The sequence below is a fragment of the Cavia porcellus genome, unplaced genomic scaffold (genome assembly GCF_034190915.1).
Source record: "Cavia porcellus strain 051 isolate PalLab524CR breed Dunkin Hartley unplaced genomic scaffold, mCavPor4.1 scaffold_11, whole genome shotgun sequence".
Taxonomy (NCBI): Eukaryota; Metazoa; Chordata; class Mammalia; order Rodentia; family Caviidae; genus Cavia; species Cavia porcellus.
The window spans coordinates 42,161,627-42,185,207 of record NW_026947494.1 but is presented as its reverse complement, the minus strand read 5'-3'; the positions used below and the strand labels follow the sequence as shown (position 1 = coordinate 42,185,207).

The 23,581-nt window shown below is 34.7% G+C and overlaps 1 protein-coding gene across 1 annotated transcript in view; it reads right to left on the bottom strand.

Moving 5' to 3' along the window:
- The window catches only part of Ndufs4 (NADH:ubiquinone oxidoreductase subunit S4), a 92,980-nt gene extending 69,889 nt beyond the window's left edge, over nt 1–23,091 (bottom strand). Inside the window, exon 1 of the mRNA XM_003470186.5 lies at nt 22,931–23,091. Within this exon, the coding sequence (XP_003470234.1) occupies nt 22,931–23,028 (98 nt within the window). The 5' untranslated portion in view covers nt 23,029–23,091. The remainder of the gene's footprint in view (nt 1–22,930) is intronic.
- Between the last annotated feature and the right edge of the window lie 490 nt (nt 23,092–23,581).

Below are 23,581 nucleotides of genomic sequence, written 5' to 3'. Positions count from 1 at the left end.
AGAGTTGAGAGGTAAACAGGGTGGTGGTAAATGAAGGACAGAGGTAGAGGACAGAGATAAGAGGAAATTATATATAATTTATATATAGAACTCTATCAGTTATTCAACATCAACTATTCAAAATAATTACTGAAAAGTAATATTGACTTTTTATGGTATATGGTTACAGTGAGGATTCAATGAAACAACATATATAGGAGCCTTAGTAAGTGCTTGGCACTTTGTCAATAAATGTTCAGCTGCTGTCATAAGGAAAAAACTTCAGTGTAATAGTACCATCCAATATTGTATAATTTTAAACTGTACCCTACAAATAGTTATTTATGCTCCCCAAGTGACTATTTATGGGCATGAACTTCAACTGCCATTACTAAAATTCATATGACAAGATTTTCTGACTGGCATAAATCAACACCGAAATTATATTTCCTGGAAGGAAGGAGTGGTATTTGAAATCTATATTGTTGACTAAAAACTTGCATGTTATTAATGAGCAAGGTTTTACCATCTCAGCAGTTTATGGACAACAGTCAACATTTAGAGCCCCTACTGTGTGGAAGAGACTGTTTTGAGACCTGACCAGTCCTGCCACCACAGACTGCGACTATTATTCACCTCTACCTTTAGTGAACCAAGATTGTTATCATGGTGCCTTATGAACTACTACTTCATGTAGGACATTACTGTTTTGACTTGGCAAACGACTATTTATGCCATCAGAATATTGTCCTGTGTACCATTAGGATTATCTACTCTATCTTTAGTGAACAAAAGTATCACTTCACAAAGTTACTGAGATATTAACATTTATTACAATCGCTTAGTTATTGACATATTTCAACTAAATTATTAGCGTATAAATGAACAATTCTATTTATAAGTTTTAAGTTTTTTATTAGCTTAACCTCTAAAGCCCATGTCAACTCGTAAGTCATGGTTTCAACCATGAAAACAGATTAAAATAAACAACTCATTTCCCTAAACAACTACAATTAATGTTTGCTATCTGTGTTTGTTCTAAAGCAACTATTTTTTAAAAAATTAGATACATATCAAGGAAAGATTTAGGAGTAGCACTGAGTTGTCAATAAAAGAAAAACTAAGCCAGGCATGGTGTTGCATGCTTGTAATCCCAGCTACTCAGAAGCTGAAGCAAGAAGACCCCAAATCCAAGTATGGCCTGGGCCACACGGTGAGTCCTTGTTTTAAAATAAATTTAAAAAATGTAAAGGAGCCTAAGGATGTAGCTGAGGGGTAGACTGCTTGCCAAGTATGCCCAGTAACAACAGAAAATAGAGAAATAAAAATACCCTGTACTAATGAGCAAAGTGGTGTCATTTTGAAATTTGGTATACGATGTATATATTTTAAATAATTCATGTATGTAAGTTTGGTCGGCCTACTTATTTTTTTAAATTTAAAAGAAAATTTCGGTAGAATTTTTAAAACAAAAGTAAAGAATCTAGAGTTTATCACTTGAGAAGTTTAATACAAAATATAGATGAATATAAACACTAAAAGCCATATAAAAATAAATTACAGTACACATATACCTTCACAGTGATTAGATTAATAATATGCTTATTATCCAGTTTATAGTTTAACAGATCTTCATAACCATTTAAGAAAAATTCAACAATCAATACAAGAATCACCTAAACCCAGTCAATAAAATTGCAAACTAACAAACCTCAACAGAGTATAGTACTGTATTAGAAGTGCCAGTCATCTCTCTTAGCAAACTGCCTAATGAAAAGCCTAAGTCAAGTTTTTGGCAATTACTATCATAGCTGTATATGTAATCTCAATTTAATCAAAAAGTCAATCTAAATACCATGAAAATAATATATGAAAATCAGTATTTTTCACTGATTTTCCATGAAAACATTCCATCATTTATATTCACCTGCACAAGCTTTTTAAAAAAATTTTTAAATAGTTTTAGTTATGTCAGCAAATATCTAAGTAATAAAATATAGTAGAACTAGCGGTTTGGCTTAATGGTACAGCCCATACTTAGCATGTACAAGGCCCTGAGTTCAATGTCCAACAAAAGGAGGAGGAAAGAAAAAGAGCAAAGAAAGAAAAAAATATACAGAATATTCTGAAAAGGACTTTGAAAGACCTGGAAAGATTAATACTTATCAACTATAAAATATTGTCTTTATTTTTTAAAAATCCAGTTGAATTCTGAAGACCATATATATTTAGGAATATATACCAAAAATATACATTAACTTTTATTCTCAATTCATCATTTACTATGTCATATGCATAATGCTAGACCCACTAGATGGCTTTCAAGATTTTACAGTTTACTAGACAGCAAACATGTAAACAAATTCCATGTTACTGGTTTGAATGCTAATGGTAATTTCTTTGAGAAAGGTATTATATGATGTATTTTTTTTATGCATGTAGGAAAATAAAATCTGAATTGGAGAATAGAAGATGTGGTTGGATACAACAGGATTTTCAGGAAAAACTTCTGTAATAATACTATTCATTCTATCTAGATATTTTAGTTTTCACCTGACATCCAATGTCCCAGGATTTAGAAAAGAATTTTAAAATGTTTCATATCATATTACTTTGAATCATTCACACATTTAGTAACTATGACCATAATTTATTTGTAAATGGAATTAAGAGTACAAATACCCCCTAGTTTGAATTTTCATTGAAAAGTCATAAATTTATCTTCTCAAACATTCCACCAATGCCTCTTATTTTATTGCTCCTCAATTCTTTTCTAGTAAATTAAGAAATGATAAAACATAAAAATATCTATAATATTCAAATATGCCTTAAATTCTCATTGATTTCACTTTTGAATTGCTTTTATTTCTAAGGCAAATACAGCTGAACACATTCAACTAAAAACTATGTGGTTTGTTCAATATGGTATACTACAATAACAGAATTTGTAAATTTTCTATCTTAGAAGTCATGAGCAGTCTGCCATTGTAAAATCTACAGCCTGATGCTATCCAGCTAACTACTCTCTATAGGAAAAAATGTTACTTTAATACTGGCAATTATTTAGACTTGCAATATACATATATTTATTCCTTTATTCAAGAAAAACTTTATATTGTTCTGACAAAATCCCAGACAAGAAAAACTGTCAGATAGAACTCCATTTGCATATTTTAATATATATTTCCTTAACCAAAAAAATCTTCAATATAATTAGTAGTGTAAAAAGGCAAGAAACATAAAACTACAAATCATTATTTTTAGAAACTTTAACACTATTGTACATAATAGTACTAGCCAAAAAAATAATTTCGTAAGAAAAATAAAAATAATGAAATGGGAAGAGGAATGAGTAGAGGGGACAAAAAAGATACTATATTCATGTACAAACTCTCCATGATAACTGTCAGTATTTACTAATTTTTTAAAAAAAAGATAATAGTTAAAATGCTACCTTGCTTATAGAGATACTAATATGAAATATTAAGATCCTGTTTAAATGTTTATTCTATTCCATGCTTAGATAAGTTCACAGATGTGATACACTAAGCACTGTCATTAGGTGTGAAAACATACAGGAGAAGAAAATACAGTTCCTGATCTGAAAGATTTAAGATCACAGAAACACAAACAATAGTCACAAAGAAGTACAGACTGAGCACTCCTAATACTCTGAAATTAGAAAGGTTGCTTCAACATTTACAACTTTTTAAGCACCACTTGACAGCATGGGTGGAAAAACTGGCACTATGAAACTTGGGTTCACACACAAAATTTCAGATAAGACATATTCAATCTGCACTCAGAAAGAGGTAACCAGCAGGGGCCTCTAAAACTAGAGAGGATTAGTACCTAAACCTGAGTTCAACAGCACTCCTCAATAAAAATGATGTTTAAATTGCCACCTTAAGTATTGAATAGATCTTAAACTGGCAGAATGGTGAAGGCACCGTTTGGTACATTAACTAATGATGAACTTGTAATACTCAGTTGAACTGAATCAGCATGGTGCTGGGTATGGAAGGTTCACCTGAAGACTGTTGCCAACGGCATAAAAGGAGAATTAGAGAAGGGAAGACAGTGTGCTGTTGATTCTCCTGGAGAAGCTTGTTGTGCTGATTTTCCTAATCTGAACTCAGCTGTCCTCATCATCTACAGAGCTCAGGTCCTCACTGTCGCAGAGGACAGCTGCGGTTCTTTTTGGGGGAGCACTGGTCCTTACTTTAATGGTTGTTTTCTGGCTCCCATGCAGTCTACTAGCACAGACTTTTCCACCTTTCACCACTCAACTTTGGACCTTCCCAGAGCAGAGCCTGGATACAGACTTGCATGAGATGTTATCATGGGCTCCAGGCATCCAGCTAGACTCCTGGAGGACCTTGCTCTGGGCTCTAGGTGTTGCTGGACCCACCCTGGACACTGCTATGGGATCCAGGCCCTCAGATAGATTCTCTGGGTTTTTAGTACGTGGACAGATATCCTGCACTTTTCTGCACTTGACTCTTTGGGTGAATATGACAAAATAATCCCATAAATTATGTCTTATATCAAATTGTTTCCCTTGTAAACCCTGACTACAACACAAGAGACTACAGCACAGAACACTCAGAGAAAGAGGAGAAAAAAGCTCCAGGCAGACAGAACTTTAATTATAGTAGATTTAGGAATTCCAAGTACAGTAGTTCTGAAACACTAACATAGAGAATGCACAGCTAGAGACTGGGACAGGAGGAAACTGATAAAACTATGAATGCAAAGGAATGAATAGAAGGTCTAAGCAGGGAATATGAAAAACTTTGATATGCTTAGAAGTTTGGATTTTATCCTATAGGAACATGAAGTATAAACTGACAATAATCATGTGGAGGTGTGTTAAGAGCAAGTGGACAGTAGCTATAATGGCAGTGCGGATGGAAAGTGAATAGGTGGAAAATAAATATCAGGACTTGATTAATATGAGGTCTAAGACAAGGAACATAATAATACACAGGTTTCTATTTTAAGACAACTGGTTCAATACTGGCGAAAAGTAACTAATAAGAAAATGAGTACAAGCTGGGGATTTAGCTCAGTGGCAGAAGCGCCTGCCTGGCAAGTGCTAGGTTGTGAGTTTGATCCCTGGTACAAACAAAAAATAAAAATAAAAAATAGAAGAAAATGAGCACAGTGGCAGAGGAAATGATCATCATCAAATCGTTTGAGATATGCTGTGAAGGTCCAACGTGGAGTTGTCCTGATTAGATCTAAATGATCTAACCCACCATGGGTTTCCATGATGCAGAACCACATTTTAAGTAGATATCAGATGCCTAAATTAAGAGTTAGCAATGGACTAACTCCAGGAACAAATTACAAATAGAAAATTCTTTAGAAGGAACCCCCACCACCACCATGGAAACCCACATACCATCTCTTCACAAGCCAGTTAACAAATTTTACTATTTGTTTAGTTGAGTACTCAGTGACTGCTTAGAATAATGTGATTAATCATTTGCATTTTCAAATATTTTTAAAATATTCTCTATCTCTATCCTTCAGTATGAAAGTGCTGAAGTTTTTGAGTAAAATGTGTGGATAATATAGGGTAGCGCAGCAGTATAGCACTAATTTAGCAGGTTCAAGGCCCTAGCCCTAATCTCCAGCACTGCCTCCTACCAAAGTGTTTGATATAAACAACACACATTTAGGCTTTATGTAAGTTTATGGTAAATTAGATAATGATTTTGCAAGAATTCATTCATTATTCTTCCTAAAATACATATATTCATGTGCTATAAATTAAACACTAAGAAACAGTTCAACGAATAACCAAAGTATTCAAATGCAACGGAGAAAGAAGAAAGTCAAAACAAAAGTGAAACGAAGAATCCTCAAAATAAGAAAGCAGGGCATGGTGATGCAGGCCCATAATCTTAGTATTCTGAGAGAGTGATACAGGAGGATAGCAAGTTTGTGCCCAACCTGGGTAATTTAGTGACTTAAGAGACTCTGCCTTACACAAAACAAAACAAAACAAGCTGGGGATGCAGCCCAGTGTGAAGGCCCTGGGTTCAATTATCAGTATTGGAAAAAATTTAAAAATGAGAAAGTTATCTTTTTGGATTGCACAAGGTTACATAAGATGAGGACTGAAATAGTATTCAATTTAGTTACTGCTGACCTTGATGAAAGCTATTTGAATAGAATGGTAGATGCCAAAGACAGATTGTTAGGGGTTAAGAAGGGCACAGGAAGTCATGATCATAAAGTCAGGAGCAAAAATTATTTTATGTACTCATGAATAAAATACTATGAATAAATAGGACAAAATCCAGGATATTCTGATGGAAATAGAAGCTAGGCACAATTTTAAAAAAGAAAAAGGGTAGGGAAAAAATAAAGGAAATAAAAAGCCAAAGAAAAACTACAAAGGAAAGTGATGATGAGAAGGGTTCTAAAAGTGTTATTACGACTTACTAAGCACTTGGCATATAACAGGCACTACATTGTGTACTTTCTATACCAAATGATGATTATTATGTCTGTTTTACAGAACAGGAAATGGAAACCAAGAAAGCACAAAGCTAAGAAGTATTAATGCTGGGGCTCAAATGTAAGCAGAATTAACTCTAAAACTTGTGCTCTTAACTACTATGCCAGACTGATGTGAAAAATTCAAAAAGGTAGCTCAACCATGAGAACCCTAAGAATATAGCATAATAGCACAGCTAAATCAAAATATACTAAAACGTTCTGAGAAGTAGTGTTTCCTCATGCTAGAATTAAATATTGGTATGAGATTATTAAAGGAGCTGGCCACAATGATTTGAACTCAAAGCCTAAAGACTAAATTTAGGACCAAAACAAATACTTGTGAAGTCTAACGAAGGACCATTTACAAGTAGTACCTGAGATGGACTTCGTCACCAACACAATAACAGTATTTTAATTCTCAACTTAAGGAAAAGGAAGCTGTAATTCTGAAATAACCTCAGATGCATGTTGTATCCATTTCAGTCCTAAGACATTAATAAGACATGGGTAATTGAGATAATACTACCACCACGTACCCAGTCAGAAATGTCAGAGGGACAGGCTTAAGAAACTAAAAGCTGTTAAAGAAAATTCTCTTTACTCTTGAATCTTTTAAGCAGCTTTAGTAAAGAGAGAACATGCTGGAGCTGGGGATTTAGCTCATAAGCACCTGCCTTGCAATCAGGCTGTCATGAGTTCGATCTCAGGTACCGATGGAAAAAAAAAAAAAAAACACAAGAGAGAAATGCCAACCTGGGAAATGAGATCTAGGCTAGTAGACCCTAGACCAAGTATATTCTCATATTCAAATAAAACTCTGTAGATTGCTGCTCTTTAATATTTTCAAACAAAAATCTGTACATTGGTCTTTGTTTACTAAGATGCTTTACTTACATAGTCCCTGGTCAACTCTGCCAAGGGCTGAATTTGCTGTCGCAAATTCTTTAAACAATCAATTATATATAGAAAATATCTCCACCTTTGAGAACTCTAAAACATAGTTAAGTAAGTTGTGTAATCTCAATTTTCTAAATCTGTTATTCTATCTTACAGAATAGGTACGTAAAGCAAATTCCAATAAACATGAATTATTTTATAATCCTGGGAATATATAAAACTATAATTGTTAACAGACCATCTAAAATGAGATCATTCACTTTAAAGAGATGAAATAACATATATAAAATAATTACTTTGGTGCCTAAGTAAATAATAAATGATAGCTATTGAAACCAGTATTATTAGCATCCTCACAAAAGGAAATTATTATAGTCTCCTGAGTTACAAAGAGGTCTGAACCAGATATCTTTGGTGTTGACGTTACATTCCTTTGGCCCATTTGTCATTTTAATCACAGCTGTAGGAGCACAGGCTCCTATTATTCTCCAGCATTCCACCTCAAATGAACTATTACGCTTCAAGGTCTTCAAAAGCACAAGTACAGCTCAAGGTTCAGAACAGCTGACACTTACAGCCAAACGGAAATGTCAGCCCATGCTTAAATGTTCAAATCTTCCCTCTTTCAAATGGCCAATACTGAGTAGCACTCTGCGAGCTTTTGCAGAGTTTCCAGTGGAACTAAACCTCTATGGCTCACAACAATAACTACAGTACCATACTTGCCTCTTCCCTTCTCTGTCTCACTCCTAGGCCCCTCACTTCTACCTCCTAGATCATTCTCAAACAAACCACCTACACCCATTCTTTAACTCAGATTCTACTTTAGGCGAAGTCAAACAAACTAAGACAAAGTCTTCCACAAGACCTAAAGAAATGAGTTTCTAAGCCTTTTTCAATACTGCTAACCCTTAAAGCAGACATTCCTAGAGCATGCATAATAGTAAAGTCTGTAGAAATGCAACCTTTTGAAAATAGAAAAGCAATATTTGTTGAATAACAAACTTTAGTAAAATCTCAAAGTTCATTATTTTAAAAAAGGGAAGGTCAGCCTACACATTATATATAAATTTTATTTGTTAACTAAAGATATTACTATATATAATATTCCTGTTCTTAATTTTTACTGGGAGGGTGGTTCACATCTTTCATTACCTTTGACTGTAACCATTCCTGTGACTTATATGTATACGAGGCAACAGAAGTAGAATTATAACATTGGGTTTGAGTATAGTGTAGTAAGCCCTGAGGATCTGAAATATTTCTTCTGAACCTGTTTTTTCTTTTTTTAATTTATTTGTTTGGGTTGTTTTGTTTTGTTTTTTGATGGTGATGGTGATAGCACTGGGTATCAAACCCTGCACCTCATGAATGTTAGGCAAGCACTCCATTACTGAATTAAAGCCCTGCTATCTCCTCCCCAGAATTTAAGCTTGGAATCAGATTTTTCAGTGCTTCTCTGGTGGTAAAGTTAAAGAGGAAAAAAAAAATCTTTTTTTTTTGTGATCTTTGCCATACAGGAAAAAAAAATTATCTGTAGTAACTATTGCTCAAAGAAAGACACACATAAGTTATTAAAAAAAAAAAAAAGTGGGAGACCCCTGGGCCAGGCATGGTGGTACTCCCTGTACTTGGGAAGGCTGAGGCAGAAGGATCACAACTTTGACCCAGTCAGGGCAACATAGCAACTTAATGGAACCCTGTTTCAAAACATCAAAAGAAAAATTTAAAAGGGCTCTGTGTGTAGTTCAGTGTGAAGGCCCTGGATACTGGAAGAGAGAAAGAAACAAAGGCAGAAAGGATGAGAGGGAAGGAAAGGGAGGAGGGAGACAAGTGGAGAGAGAGAGTGGGAGGGAGGACGAGGGAAAGAGACAGAGACAGAGAAAGTGACAAAGAGACAGAGACAGACACTAGAAGAGAACTGAGTGTGCCTGGCTCTGGTCTCAGAAATTAGTTTACACTCTTCTCCTTTCCATACTTTGGTGATATAAACCAATTCCCTCTTTCTGCTTAAGCCAGTTATCTGAGTTTCTAGGTTTCTGCTACTTGCACGGGAAAACAATTTAACAGAAGAGCTAGTATAAACCAAATACTCTGTAAGGTTTAACTGCACTACAAAAGGGCTACAAACCCTATAATCCATGAAATCCCTAGAGATGTGACTTTTATTATACATGTATATCTTAATTATATATGTATTTCTAGATTTCTAGATAGAAGTCATATAACTTCCATTAGTTACTTAAAATAGATGTCAGACCTTACATTCTTGTAAAGAATTACTGTTGAATGGTCAAAACCACTGCATCGTTTTTCTCTGCTTCTATACCACTTACAAACTTCTATCTTTTATTAAATGCCTCAATTGTCAAATATTTTGAACACCTGCTTTTTGATACCCTTTCTCTACTCCATTTCCAAGATTCTGGCTATGAATTCTTCCCTTTTTCCCATCAGAGTTAAAAATTAACTGGTTAAGAACCTGATCATATGAAAACACTTTTAAAATTATTTTCAATCTTTTGAATCCATTCAGATATGATAACGTACAAAAAAATACTAGAATTTAGCTTTAAAAGTAATTTAACGTAGAATGGCTGGTTCTAAATAAGAAGTACTAAGCACATTGAGCACTGTCTCTTCCACTGAAGATAAAGTCTGGACAGGATGCAAGGGGTAGCTATTTGGAGACTCTGCAAAGCAAATAGCAGGCAGATCATACAATAGCAACACAATACAAAGCACTACTGAACTAGCAGTCAATTTACCACTTTTTCCCCCCTCATATATCTCCTGTCTGAAAGTTAGCTGGAAATCCAATGTGAACACTCTACAGGAGAAACATTCTACCTCAAGGAGCAAGAAAGAGAACTGCTGAGGAAATAGCCCTTTATTTTTTTCTTTTTATTGTCACATACCATATGCCAGGTTTAGGTAATCCTGTAATCACATAAAGTGGCAGCAATGTAAATCTGCAAGAGCTAAAACTTACAAAGATGGTTCTTGCCTTTCACTGAAGTTGTGGCTCGAAGAAGATGGAGCCAACCCATACTTTAGTTTTCCTTTCTTTCCCCCATGCCCCTGCTCCTTGCTTCTGGTGGAACGGTGCTATACAGATGGACTGCCAGTTTTAGGATGGACACTGATATAAATGGAATGCCCACGAAAGTAGTTTCTCAGAACATCATGGGATTAAATTAGAAATTATTGACAAAAGAGGAAAACATCCAAATGCTTGGAAATGAAACACAACACTTCAAATAATTTATAATCAAAAGCAAGTCTCCAGGAAAGTCAGAAAACAGTTTAATTCAAATGAAAATAAAACACAACATATCAAAATCTATGGGATGAAACTGACAGAAGTCAAAAGAAAATACTTTCTTGCTCATTTTGAGCAACCCAAATGAGAAAACAACCCAAATGAGAAAACATCACTCATAAACACAGATGTAAAAATTCTCAATAAAATTTCAATGAATCAGCTGGGTTGGTGGTGGGCCCCTGTAATTTCCCTACTCAGGAAGCTGAGAGGTAGGAAGATTACAAGACTTCCATTGGTTACTTAAAATAGATGTCTGACCTTTACACTCACTCCAAGAAGTTAAGTGGGTAATTTAGGGAAAGCCTGGCTCAAAATAAAATATAGATAAACTGATCCTACAGCTTAGATGAAAAGTACTCGAATAGCTTTAAAAATATGAAAAAGGATGAAATTAGAAGAATCAAAATACACTTGGCATAAAACTACAGTAATAAAAACTATGTGGTACTGCTAAAGAGATTTAGATCAATAAAACAAAGAACACAAAATCGCATCCTAACTAATGCAACTGACCACAAAGGTATAAAAGCCATTAAATATACTGAGGGTGTGGCTCAACCATAGAGCATTTGTCGAGACATTCACAAGGCCCTAGATGTCGGAACACTAAACAAACAAATTGGGAAGGTGTCTGTAAAATATATGGAGTTGGAATAGTGTACCTCTATATACAAGAAAACTAACCTTGACATAAACTTCACATTATTTTGCCTTCTTAAAATTCTATTAGATACGTTTGTGATACATAATGACTTTTATCATGATTATTTGGTACACTTACACAACACATCTTATTTTTTACATCTCCTTTTTTTCTTCTCCTTCCCCCTTGCTTCCATCTCCTGGTCACCTTCCCACGTGGAAAAGGTCTATCTCCCTGTTTCCTTTTATCTATATTTTATTTTGCTCTTTATTTATACTTTAGATTTCTCATCTGAGAGAAACTGTACAGATTTTAAGCTTGTGTGTCTGATTTATTTTACTTAACATTATTTTCAAGGTGCATCCACTTTCCTACCAATGACTCAAATTTATCCTTTATAGCACAGTATTACTTACATATAAATATCACATTTTTTGAAGAATCTCCATACTAATGATTTTCATATAGTTTGTACTATACTGGTTTACATTCCCACTAAAAATGTGGAAGGGTTTGTTTTTCAACACAGCCTCGCCAGCACTAATTATTATTCAATTTCTTGCTGTCTATCATTCTTTCTGGAGTAAAATAAAATTTCAGTATCATTTTAATTTGCATTTCTCTAATAGCCAGTGATGCTGAACATTTTTTCATGTATTATGTATTATACAAAAGTTTATTCAAAATGGATCAAAACCTACCTTCAAAATTTCAAAAAGAAAATACAGGGAAAAAAAACCCTTCATTGCTGATGGTTAGGCAAAGAGCTCATAGGTACAACAAAGCACAATTTATAAAAGAGTGCTAAACTAAACTTTATCAAAAACTTTCACTTTGTGAAAGACCAGTAAGAGCTGGGGATGCAGCTCAGTAGTAGAATAGTTACCTAGCATGCCAGAGGCCTTGGGTTTGACCCCCAGCATCAAGAAAAACAACTTTCATGATTGAAGAGCTACAGATTCAGAAAAAATATCTGCACATCACATGTTTGACACACCACTGCAAAATATACAAACTTGTCATTGTGAAAAACAGCAGCAGCAGTAAGGGTCTCTTTGATCTCCTTCCCCTACTCCCTTTCCTTCCTCAAAGCAGGTTATAAAACTTGGGAAGAATTTTCCAACCTCTCCTGAAATAGTCATAAGACTCTCTCTCATACAGCAAGATGCTCTCCATATACCTACTTGGAGGCTTAGAACATCCTCTTCTTTGAAGAGGAGGGTTACACAAAAGAATCTGAACAAATAGATCACATCCTTTTTGCCCTACCATAACTCCCCCTGCTATTCACCATTCATCAAACCTAAGCAAAATTATATAAAAGATTAACTGTTACTCTGGTTTTCACTTCCTTATTGAAGCTTTCCAAATAAGTAAAACTTTATTAAGCAAATGTGTATGAAGTTCTTTTGCTAGAAATCTGCCTTTTGTTATATAGGCCTCAAACAATGAACCTAGGATGAGCGAGAAAGAAAATTTCTCCTCTAGGTGACAAAGTACTTTTATTCAGAATACTTTAAGAACTATTAAAGTGAGCAGTAAGAAAGTAAACAACTAAACTTTAAAAATTGGCAAAGATATGAACACACACTTCAAAGTTTACTATCATCAGCCATTAGGAAACTGTGTATTAAAGCTACAATGAATTAGCCATAATGACATCACTTTATATCCAATCTGCTGGTTGTAATTTTAAAAAGACAGATAATAACAACATGTATTAGACAGGCTGCCAAAAAACTGGAACCTTCATTCACTACTGTGAGAATATAAAATGGTGCACCTACTCTGGAAAACAATTCGGCAGCTGCTCTACCCCTACGTATACACCACAAAGAATGGACAAAAACCTGTATACAGATGTTCGTAGATTGTTACTTGTTTATAGCCAAAAGATAGTAACAACCCATGTCCATCAATTGATTTCATTAATAAAATATGGTATGTCCAAATTATTCATCAATAAAAAGAATAAAGTACCAATACCTTCTACAACTTAGGATGAATCTTGAAAATATGCCAAGTAAAAGAGTCAGCCACAAAAGATTTCACATTATGATTGTACTTGTATGAAATGTCTAGAATAGACAAACTGTATTTATACAGACAGAGGCGGATTAGTGGTTACTCAGGAGTGAGGGGAAGAGGGAAGCAGGAGTAACTGCTAATAGGAACAGGGTTTCTTTTTGAAGAAATGAAAATGTTTTGATTGTGGTTACGGTTGTACAATTTTGAGTATATTAAAAATTTATCAAAAACCTCATAAGACTAAGTTTTATGATATATGAATTACTAGGTCAATAAAGTCCTCATAACATAAAAACTCCTGAATACCATTACATACCTATTAGAATGATTAAAATTAAAAAATACTGATGGCCAATGTTAAAAAGGATGCAAAACTAAAATTTTTATACACTGATGGTGGAAAACAAAATGGTACAATCACGCAAAACTGGTTCAACAGTTTCTTTTTTTCTTTCTTTCTTTTTTTTTTTTTTTTTTGAGACATGGTCTTACTATGTAGTTCAGGCTGGCCTCATAGCAATCCTCTCACCTCAGCCTCCCCAGTGCTGGGATTACAGGCATGTACCACCACACCCAGCTGACAGTTTCTTATAAATTTAAACATATACTCACTTATGACTCAAGAATCTCTTCCCCACATATCTAGAGAAATGAAATTATATTCACGCATAACATAAAACTACACAACTGGTTACAATGGCTCTATAACTGCCAAAGCTAGAAACAGTTCAGATGTCCTTCGATAGGTGAATGGATAAATAAATGTATATCCACATGATGGCATATTACTTAGTAGTGAAAAATGAATGAACTACCAAATATACAACAACTTGGATGACTATCAAAAGGCAGAAATGCTCAGTAAAGAAGTTAAACTCAAAAAGTTATATACTGTATCATTCCATTTATATCAGTCTTTATATCAGTTATTACAAAACTATAAAGGAAAGTAACATTGGTAAGGAATTTTAGGAATTGAGGGCTAATACAGGAGAGTCTTTTAGGAGTGATGAATGAAGTCTTTTTGTATTCTGCATTCTGACTATAGTGGTAGCTACACAAACCTATATTTACATGTGTTAAAATTACAAGAACTGTGTATTACAAAGGAAGACGTGAATTCTTAGTAACTATTTTTTTGGTGGTACCAGGGATTGAACTCACAACCTTGCACTTGCCAAGCAGGCACTTAACACCACAAAGCATAAATCCCTGGCCCACGATGATTTTAAAAATAAAAATTTCAAATACCTATCATCAACTTTTCTTTAGTTCAAACTTCACTCATGAGACAATGACCTCTAATAATCTGATTTCATTAAAAATAAAGTATACAGTTCAAAGAAAGACACCAACAATACAAAAACCATTCTAGGAATACCAAGAGGCAGTAAAGCATAAAAAATTCTGTTTATTAGTAAAGAGTAAGCAAACTGAAAAGTACATAGAATTGCAGGAAGAATGTGAGTCTTCGATTATATGAAGCATATAAAGGAGAACTTGTACATATTTTCAAAGAAAAATGTACTTACAAATGAGTCTAAAAGTATAGCATTTCCTACAGCTATTGGAAATTTCTCAATGGTTAGATAATCAAGAAGTGGGAAGGTCTATAGATTTTTGCATTGAAGTGTTGAACTGGATCATCCTGTAGTTCTCTTCTACCTCAAATATTATATAAATCTAATAACTATAATGTCAAGAGTTAACCTATGAAGATAGAAGGTATTAAACATACAAAAGGTATTGCTTCCTGGTAAAACATCACTTTTCATTGCATACAAATATTAAAAGATTTAACGTTCTAAATTTTTAAAATGGTTGAATATTACAAGATCCTAATGAAAGCCATATTAAAATGTATTTCACCAATGAAAAGATATTAAAATTGAATTCAGAATGCTGGTATTTAAGACTAATTTCATTAGGCTTAAAAAGTTATAAATTTCATACAAATTTCTATAAGCATATTGAAAAAAATCTCTTGTAAATGAAGTGCTCTTTACATTCAGAGTGGTAGTTCTCAGAAGACTCAAAACATCTGTATTCACTTTAAAGCTCATCAAGACAGACTGACACTTTTAGGAGAAGCATATGGTTTGCTAAACAGTCATCTAGAACAAGATCTTTTGTCTAGTAAGCCCTATTCAAGGACCCTTTACTTATTATGCATGGAGTGGGTGAATAAAGAAAAGAACATTTTTCAAGCCCTAGAAAATACAAATAAACTCTTCATCTAGCTTTGTTAAAGACACAGCAAAACATATTACAAAAGCAACCAGATCTTTATTCTCAAAGACAGTGTTCCCCAACATTTGAAACATTTGTAATCATTAAAACAATTCTGGAGAAACAAGCAACTTTCTTAGTGTACATCTAGCCAAAGACCACCTCCCTAAAACCCATTTCCATTTTAAAGGATAAAACACTTAAAACTTTGAAGGGCAGAGTTCAACAGCTGTACTATATTAAACCTGAGCCCTTCCAAATGGAAGTACAAGAGTCTCTAATGTGAAGTAACATGGCCTACTTTCCCCAAAATTTTCAAATGCCTTCTTTGCCTCTAAAAATTGTTCTCCTAGAAACAGCCTCTATATACTACATAGAAGAAAAGCTTTAATTTAGATTAGGAAAATATACAAAATAGAAGCAATTTTGTTTAGTTTTTATGCATCTTCCCAACCCCTCTCCAAGTAAAAATGTATAATGTATAGATTTAACATGCAAACTACTATTTAATCAATAATTTTCAGTCCTTGCTTCCCCTTAAAATCACCAATCATATCATCCAACCAGAACTAAGCCTAAAGCTAACCTTATAGAACCAACAGATCAGATCCCAGACATCTGAATTTTGTATCACGTTATTGCACAGCAAATAGGTAATTCTGATACACAGTAGAGACAAATTGAAGAATTATGCCATGAAAAAAAAAATTGAAAGATTACTTTGAGCAACTAAATCTGAAGGACCTAAAGTTACATTTACCTATTGAAATAATCAAGGACTAAAAGAGAACTTGAGCCAGCTGTAATGGCACATGCTTATAATACCAGTACTTGGGGAGGATCAGGTGGGAGGACTGCAAGTTTGAGGTCAGCCTAGGCAACGCAGCAAGATCCTGCCTCAAAATAAAGATTTTTAAAAAAGATCTAAGGATATAGCTTCAGTTCTATCTACAGTACCACAAAATAAAATAAAAATAAGACTACAACTTGAAACAAGACCTCTGAATTACCATTATCATTGCTTAAAGCAAAAAAGACTTTAGATAGTTTGCTAAACTACATAAATATTTAGATGGAAATGCTATAATTGTGGCCACTGCACAACCCAAAAAAACTTCCACGCTTAGTTGAACTCTGCAAACCAAAAAAGGTTTAAGAGCTCACGTGTTAACTGTAATAATCTGTCAACCTTAAAAGAGCTTAAGATTTTAATCATTCCAACCATCATCACATCTTCATTAAGCCAATATGGTTTTGCATTTTAACAGGTTTAGTTGTTTGATGGTCAAGCACATGAGAAATGAAAAGGGTGGTGAAACTGCTAAAAAGGAAGCTGGCTGGTCAAGAAAAATGTAAAAAGATTAAAAAGCAGATGCAAAAGCTAAGCACAGTGCTGCATGCCTGTAATCCCAACCACTCAGAGGCTAAAGTCAGCAGGATCTTTTATTTGAGCCCAGCCTTAGTGAGACCCTTCCTCAAAATAAAAAATAGAAAAAGGGCTCGGGAAGTAGTTCAGTTCAAAAAAATCTCAAACAAAACAAAACAGCAGACACCAGAACTCAGAAGGCATAACAGATACTTGATAATTTTTAAAGGTAGGAGAATACAATAACTGTTTTTCCTAATGATCGCCTCATTTAATTCGTGCATTATGTGTTTTTGTTTCAGAATTTAAAAGTATAGTACAGTAAAAAGATACTAAAAACTTAAGAAAAACATCCTTAGCTCAAGCTCCCCAATTACTTTTTCCTCCTATATAGAAGAAATAACAAAGTAAAAGCTAAGTTTTTTTAATAAAGAATATATCTTGCTAAGAGGCAGAAAAAAAGATACTGAGGTTTCAATTCACTATTATCAGAAATAATATTCATTGCAAAAGTCATCTAGATGATTAAATCTATTTTCTAGAAATGTAAACTTAAGTCATTTCATTTTTGTTCTGTGTCACCTGAAAAATGAGGACAGAAACTGTCAAGTTACAGGTTTACTGTGGAAAATATATGGGAACTGTGGGAAAATATATGAGATATATATGAGGAAATCCTTGGCACACTGAATGATAACAGTGTTAAAAAATAATTGTTAGCTACTATTACTAGTTCTCAGAATAAGTATCATAAAAATGATATTCAATTTCTACTTAACATCATAAATTTTAGAAACTTTTTCATTTCAAATGGTCTATTTCTTGTACAATTCTACCTGAATTCTATTTGTACTCCATTCTCAAACGGATCTCTCCTAATGGGTAGTACACATGAACCAAGTTGATCCACCTTTTTCCATTACAACCCACATTTATTAAAAACTTCAGTTGAAGTTAGTCGCTTTAATTCCAAAAGACTTCTCATATTCCAATGAGTGTCCTTTGCCAAACAAACTAATTCACAAGGGAGAACACCTTGCTTTTTAAAGTCTGCATACCAAAGAAGAGTCTGCAGATTTGTCAGAGTTATGTGTATGAAATATAAGACAACTGCAATCCAGAAGTCAAGAGAGTTCAAGGTGAATAACCTAAATTCAGACTACTACAATTAATTATGAAAAAATATGTATTGTAGACGTTTTTTATTCACATTTATGTGGGCTGGTGCCCATGTGATTTGCACCGATGAGGCTACCAACAGAAAATACTGCCTCTGCATATTACTTTCTCTAACAATCAAGCATCTCTAAATATGTATTTACTTGCTAGTGTAAGTCATTATGCTAGACGCTATGTAGTATATAAAAATAAGCCTCAGAGGCTTGTGACCTCACTACTGATGTAACAGGGGCTGGTTATTTAGCTCAGCAGCATAAGCACCTGCCTTGCAAGCGCGTGGTCGTGAGTTCGATCTCCGTACTGATAAAAAAAAAAAAAAAAAAAAAATATATATATATATATATATATATATACAGGCATAACAATCTGTGTTATGAAATCTGCTCACAGGCTAGGGCTATAGCTCAGTGGTACAGTGTCTACCTGGTTAAGTGTAAGGTTGTGGATTCAATTCCCAGTACCATAATACATAAATAAATAAAATATGCTCGCTTGTAAACATGTGTGTGTAAATAAAAAGTCAGTATATAGGTTATCATACAAAGTAACTAACAATCTCTGTTGCAACAAAAGCTTTCATTCAATTTATATTTTATATATTTATTTCAGAAGAGTCAATTTCCGTTTTGCTCCATGTGGTCTTTATTTCCAGCATCTGAGCTGGGATACAACGATCTCTCAGAACAGCAGACCAACCTGGGATATGACCATCTCACAACAGAGGGGAAAGGAATATGGCAAAGTATGAAACAGCTCTTGGGGCTGGGGATTTAGCTCAGCGGCATAAGCGCCTGCCTTGCAAGCAGGCAGTCATGAGTTCGATCCCTGGTACCAATTAAAAAAAAAAAGGAAAGAAACAGCTCTTAAAACTTCAGTCTAGTATGGTACATCATTTCATGTGATTAGCCAATGATCAGAGACATACAATCCTATAATGGAATGGTAGTGAATATTTAAACAATAACACTATCATTAAAAAATACAGCTATTCAAACCAATAATAAAAATTAGCATTTATTTAGGAAAGTGTTATGTCTTGCATCTAGATGTGCTCCCAAAGCCTCATGTGGTCATACTGGGATTTTCAGAGGTGGTTGTATATAAAGTATGTCATGGGATTAAATCAGTGACGTTGGAATTAAGGATATGTGATTACTAAGTTAGTACAATTCATGGTCTGGCATAGTTCAGAGTGCGTAATGGGAAGGCCTTCCCTGGATGTGAGTGCTACCCACCATAAGGAAACACTGTATAGAAATACAAAGGACAGAAGAGAGCTCCTGTTAGGGCTGGCTGCTTCTTCACTACTTTCTGATTTGCTGCCTTTTGCCAGCCATAAACTGTTTCTCCTCTGCAATGCCCCTCTACCATGCCACTGCCTCAGAGCCAGCCAATTACAGACTGAAATCTCCACAAACTGAGAGCTAAATTAACATTTCCTCTTTTAACTTTGAGTGTTAGGTATTTTTATTTCAGCAATGAGAAAGTAACTAAGACAGAAGTTTTATAAGTATCAGACAAATATGTATTAAAATAATTTTCCTAAGAATTCAATAATGATGTCTGCTACTACTGCAAACAGATATGCTAAATATGGGTATTTGTAATAAGGAAAATAAGCAAAATAAAGAAACTTACTAAAAGATACTTCAAAAACATTTCAAGCTCTCAAAAATTATCTCTGATGTACTACAAAGAGCAAAAGTAGCTAGCTGTCCTTTGGGACAGGAATATGTTTATCCAAATTATCTGAAATAGACACTAACCTATTGTTTTTAAATATATTCCTCTAAGGTGTAATACACACAGAACACTGTCAACCTTAGAACTGGTTCTTCACCAGAGGTCCTTGCAGATTCAATTTCATATTGGGAAATAAAACATCAAAATAAAGCCAGAGATCAGAGCACAAAATAGGCTTCATAAAAAAGATCTCATATACTTTTTCCCCACAACAGTCTTTAATTAACATCTTCTGAGGATCTACCACCCTAAGACCTATGTTGGAAGCATTTTAGACAGATCTAGTCTAAAATGACAAGTTGTAAAAGGGCTAGGTGAGATCACATAGGGAAAGACGTCAAAATGAGAAACAACAATGAATCAAATATCTCCAGTCCAAGAATTGTTATTTTGATACACAGTGCCAATTTATCTGGCACTAAGTACCTAAATTTACCCTAGAAAATCCCTTAGGAAAGTCAGAAAAAGCAAGGATAAATGTATACGATTTATAAGTTTTTTTTTTTCCTCCCTCAGGCTCAGCAGAGAAATGTACTAGAGTACATTTTAGATCAGAAGCTCAGATCACACTCTATTTTAATAACTTTTCCTTCTTGCGCATATGATGTTGGGCTTTTCAATTGTTTTACTTTGCTTTCTATTACTATAACTGAATCAAATGTTAATGTCATAGCTGCTTTCTTGCATCTCTTCTTATGCTCCCTATTATCCTTACTACAAGCCTTATCAATTCCATTCTCCCAGAGTTTTACTCAACACACCTGAAATGTTACTTGCAAATTTTCAAGCATGACAATAAAATGAACTTCAGATGTAATCCATTAATTGGTCTCTTTCCACTCAACCTTTTCAAATCTATCTCATCCTCAAGTCACAATAGAAAGAGTGTCTCCAAGTAAATGGGCTGGAACCATAAATTTTCCTTAAGATAAGGTACCATATCATAAGCTCCAAGCTTTAAAAAAAAAGTATATAAAAAGCAAATGAAGTGTTATCTTGTATTTTAAAACTATTTTCTTTGGCTTTTAAATTTTTATATGTGAAACGAAGGTCATGTAATATGACTTAAAATTTTATTTTCAAATCTCACTTTTCAAGCAGAAACTCATAAGCTTTATTGTACAGTAGTAATTATCAGTTTCCAAAAACTAATATTGTCTTAATTTCAAACACTATAATTGCTGACAAAATAGCAACTCCTTAAACTTAGATATGCTGACATGTTTTAATGACCCATACACCAATAAAAGTCCTTTCAAACTTATTTTCAGGTCTAGGACTATTATGAATACATTAATATTTATGAATGCAAAATTAACTCCCAAAATACCTTTCAGAGATGAATACCCAAATTGCAATCCAAAAACCCACTTTTTTATTGCAAAGTTTCATTGCAATGAAACTTGAATACTGAGGCTTTGGTTCAGAAAAAATGACTCATACATTAACATCTTTTGTCCTAAAAGAAAAATAACAGATTGCCAGAGGTTCATCACCGTCACTGTCCTAAAATGTCCAAATGAAATGATTTATTACTATACTAAGTTACTAAGTTATACCAACCCTTAACCAGTGCCATAGTTTACCCCAGACTACTTTTTATTCCTTAAATTCCCTGTATGTAAAACACTTAAAATATATCCTTTACCCTCCCCCCAATCTGAGATCCTTTATTTTTCACTCTATATTAAGTATGTAGTACTTACATATAAGTACTGTTTATTGGCTTCAAACCTTACATAAACCAGACCCAACTTGGGACATCACTTTCTTTCTCAAATGACATCTGTTTAAAACCTTAATAACATTCACCTCCAAAAGTTCTAATTAACTCGTTTTAATTCTATATTCCTTTTATATTTAGTATAATAATAAGCATTTGAAGAAATCCTTTAAATTTTTTAACCACCCACATTCCTCCCATCTATCTATCTCTGCAGCCTTCTTTTCTGTCCTTAGGCTAATCAATTAGTGGCTCTAGAGTATGCAGTAGACCCTAAATATAAACCTCTGGTTTACATTAATAGGTTGTGAAAAAGTAAAGCGACAAAACATACTACTGCGCGAGTAAAAACGCAAATAAATATGGGGCTGGGGATTTAGCTCAGCGGCATAAGCGCCTGCCTTGCAAGTGTGTGGTGGTGAGTTCGATCCCTGGTACCGATAAAAACGAAAGACAAAAAAACAAACAAAAAAACCCAACGCAAGTACTGTTAGTATTACAATAAATGCAGGGAAATTTGGTGAAATATGGAAACGAGGGATTGAGTAATGCATTAAAAGAATACCATCACGAAAGTGCTTCAAGGCAATACTATACTAATCTATGAATTATTGTGACGCTTGAATAAAACTGTGGATAGATGGGAAACTTTCCGATGTGAGCATTAGCCTTTTTAAAAAATTACTTTCCTAGCTTGGGGTTGTAGTTCAATGGTACAGTTCATGCTGAGGCATGGGAGGCCCTTGGTTTCATCCCCAGACCGGAAAAAAGTAAAAATACCTTCCAATATTAGTAGATATTTTCCTGACACTGAATTCCTAGAAAATTTTCTTCCCATGGAGAATGATGAATAATACAATCTTTCTGATCAGATACCCCATGAAGTCTACTTCAGCCATGAAGGAGAAACCTTGGATCTGACCTTCCAGCAAGGACTGAAGTGGCTGGCAAACAGGTGACAACTGGAAGGGATGTGGAAAGTGGGGCGAGAAATTACCGACACTCTTCCCCTTCACTGCGTGCTAAGGTTCGTCTCACAGCTCTGGAGATACCCCTCCCCCAAAGACCCTCTCTCAGCACAGATCAAAAGTTTCCAACAAATGTAAGGTCCCCCTACCTCAATCTACGTCCCTACTCGCCTGGCCAGCGCCCGCGGCTAGTCCCAAGTCCGCCCGCCCCTCCCGCGGAAAAGGGGTCAACAGTAGACGCTTTCTCAGAGCCTTCGTACGCGAATTCAGCACCAGGGACCTCGCAAAAGTGGAAGGACTCGAAAAGCCTAGCGAAAAAGCATGACAGGTCTGTTACCTGGTCAGGATCCTGGAAGTGGAAAAGGCAGCTGTAGCCACTGCCCTTCTCCCCAACAACGCTTGTCTCAGCGCCACTGACATTGACACCGCCGCCATGTTGCTGCAGTCAAACAGCCGGATGGTAGGACGGATCCCCACAAGGGACTAACTTCCTTCGTTCCCAATCAACTGCAAACGCAATGTAATGGAGGGAGGGGTAGTGCTCTTGAAACTTGAGTTTACAAGAGTTAAGAAAGAAATGCAGAAGTGCATTAAGTGTAAATATCAACCCAATAAAGAATAATTTTTGTTGGTTGGTAGGATTATTTACAGTGATAATGAAAAAACCAAAAGAAAGTGCTTGAAAATTTGAACACCTCAATTTTTCAAAGCACTCAGTCTTAACTGGGACTAAACCCACCACAAGAACGGGAAGGCTCTTTGAGTCTTTGAGAAACGAAAGAAGTACTCTCTCTCTCGAAGTGTCGCTAAATTCTGTTTGAAACCCTCTGGATAGGGTTGTATTCGTTTTGATGTTTTGTAGCTCTAATGATCACATTTTCACATGAAAAATCTGGGCTGGAAAAGGATTTTGGCATGTGGACTAATGTGAGACTCAATGAAATATAATACTTTTAAATGTTTAGTGTAAATAATTGTACATGTTTGT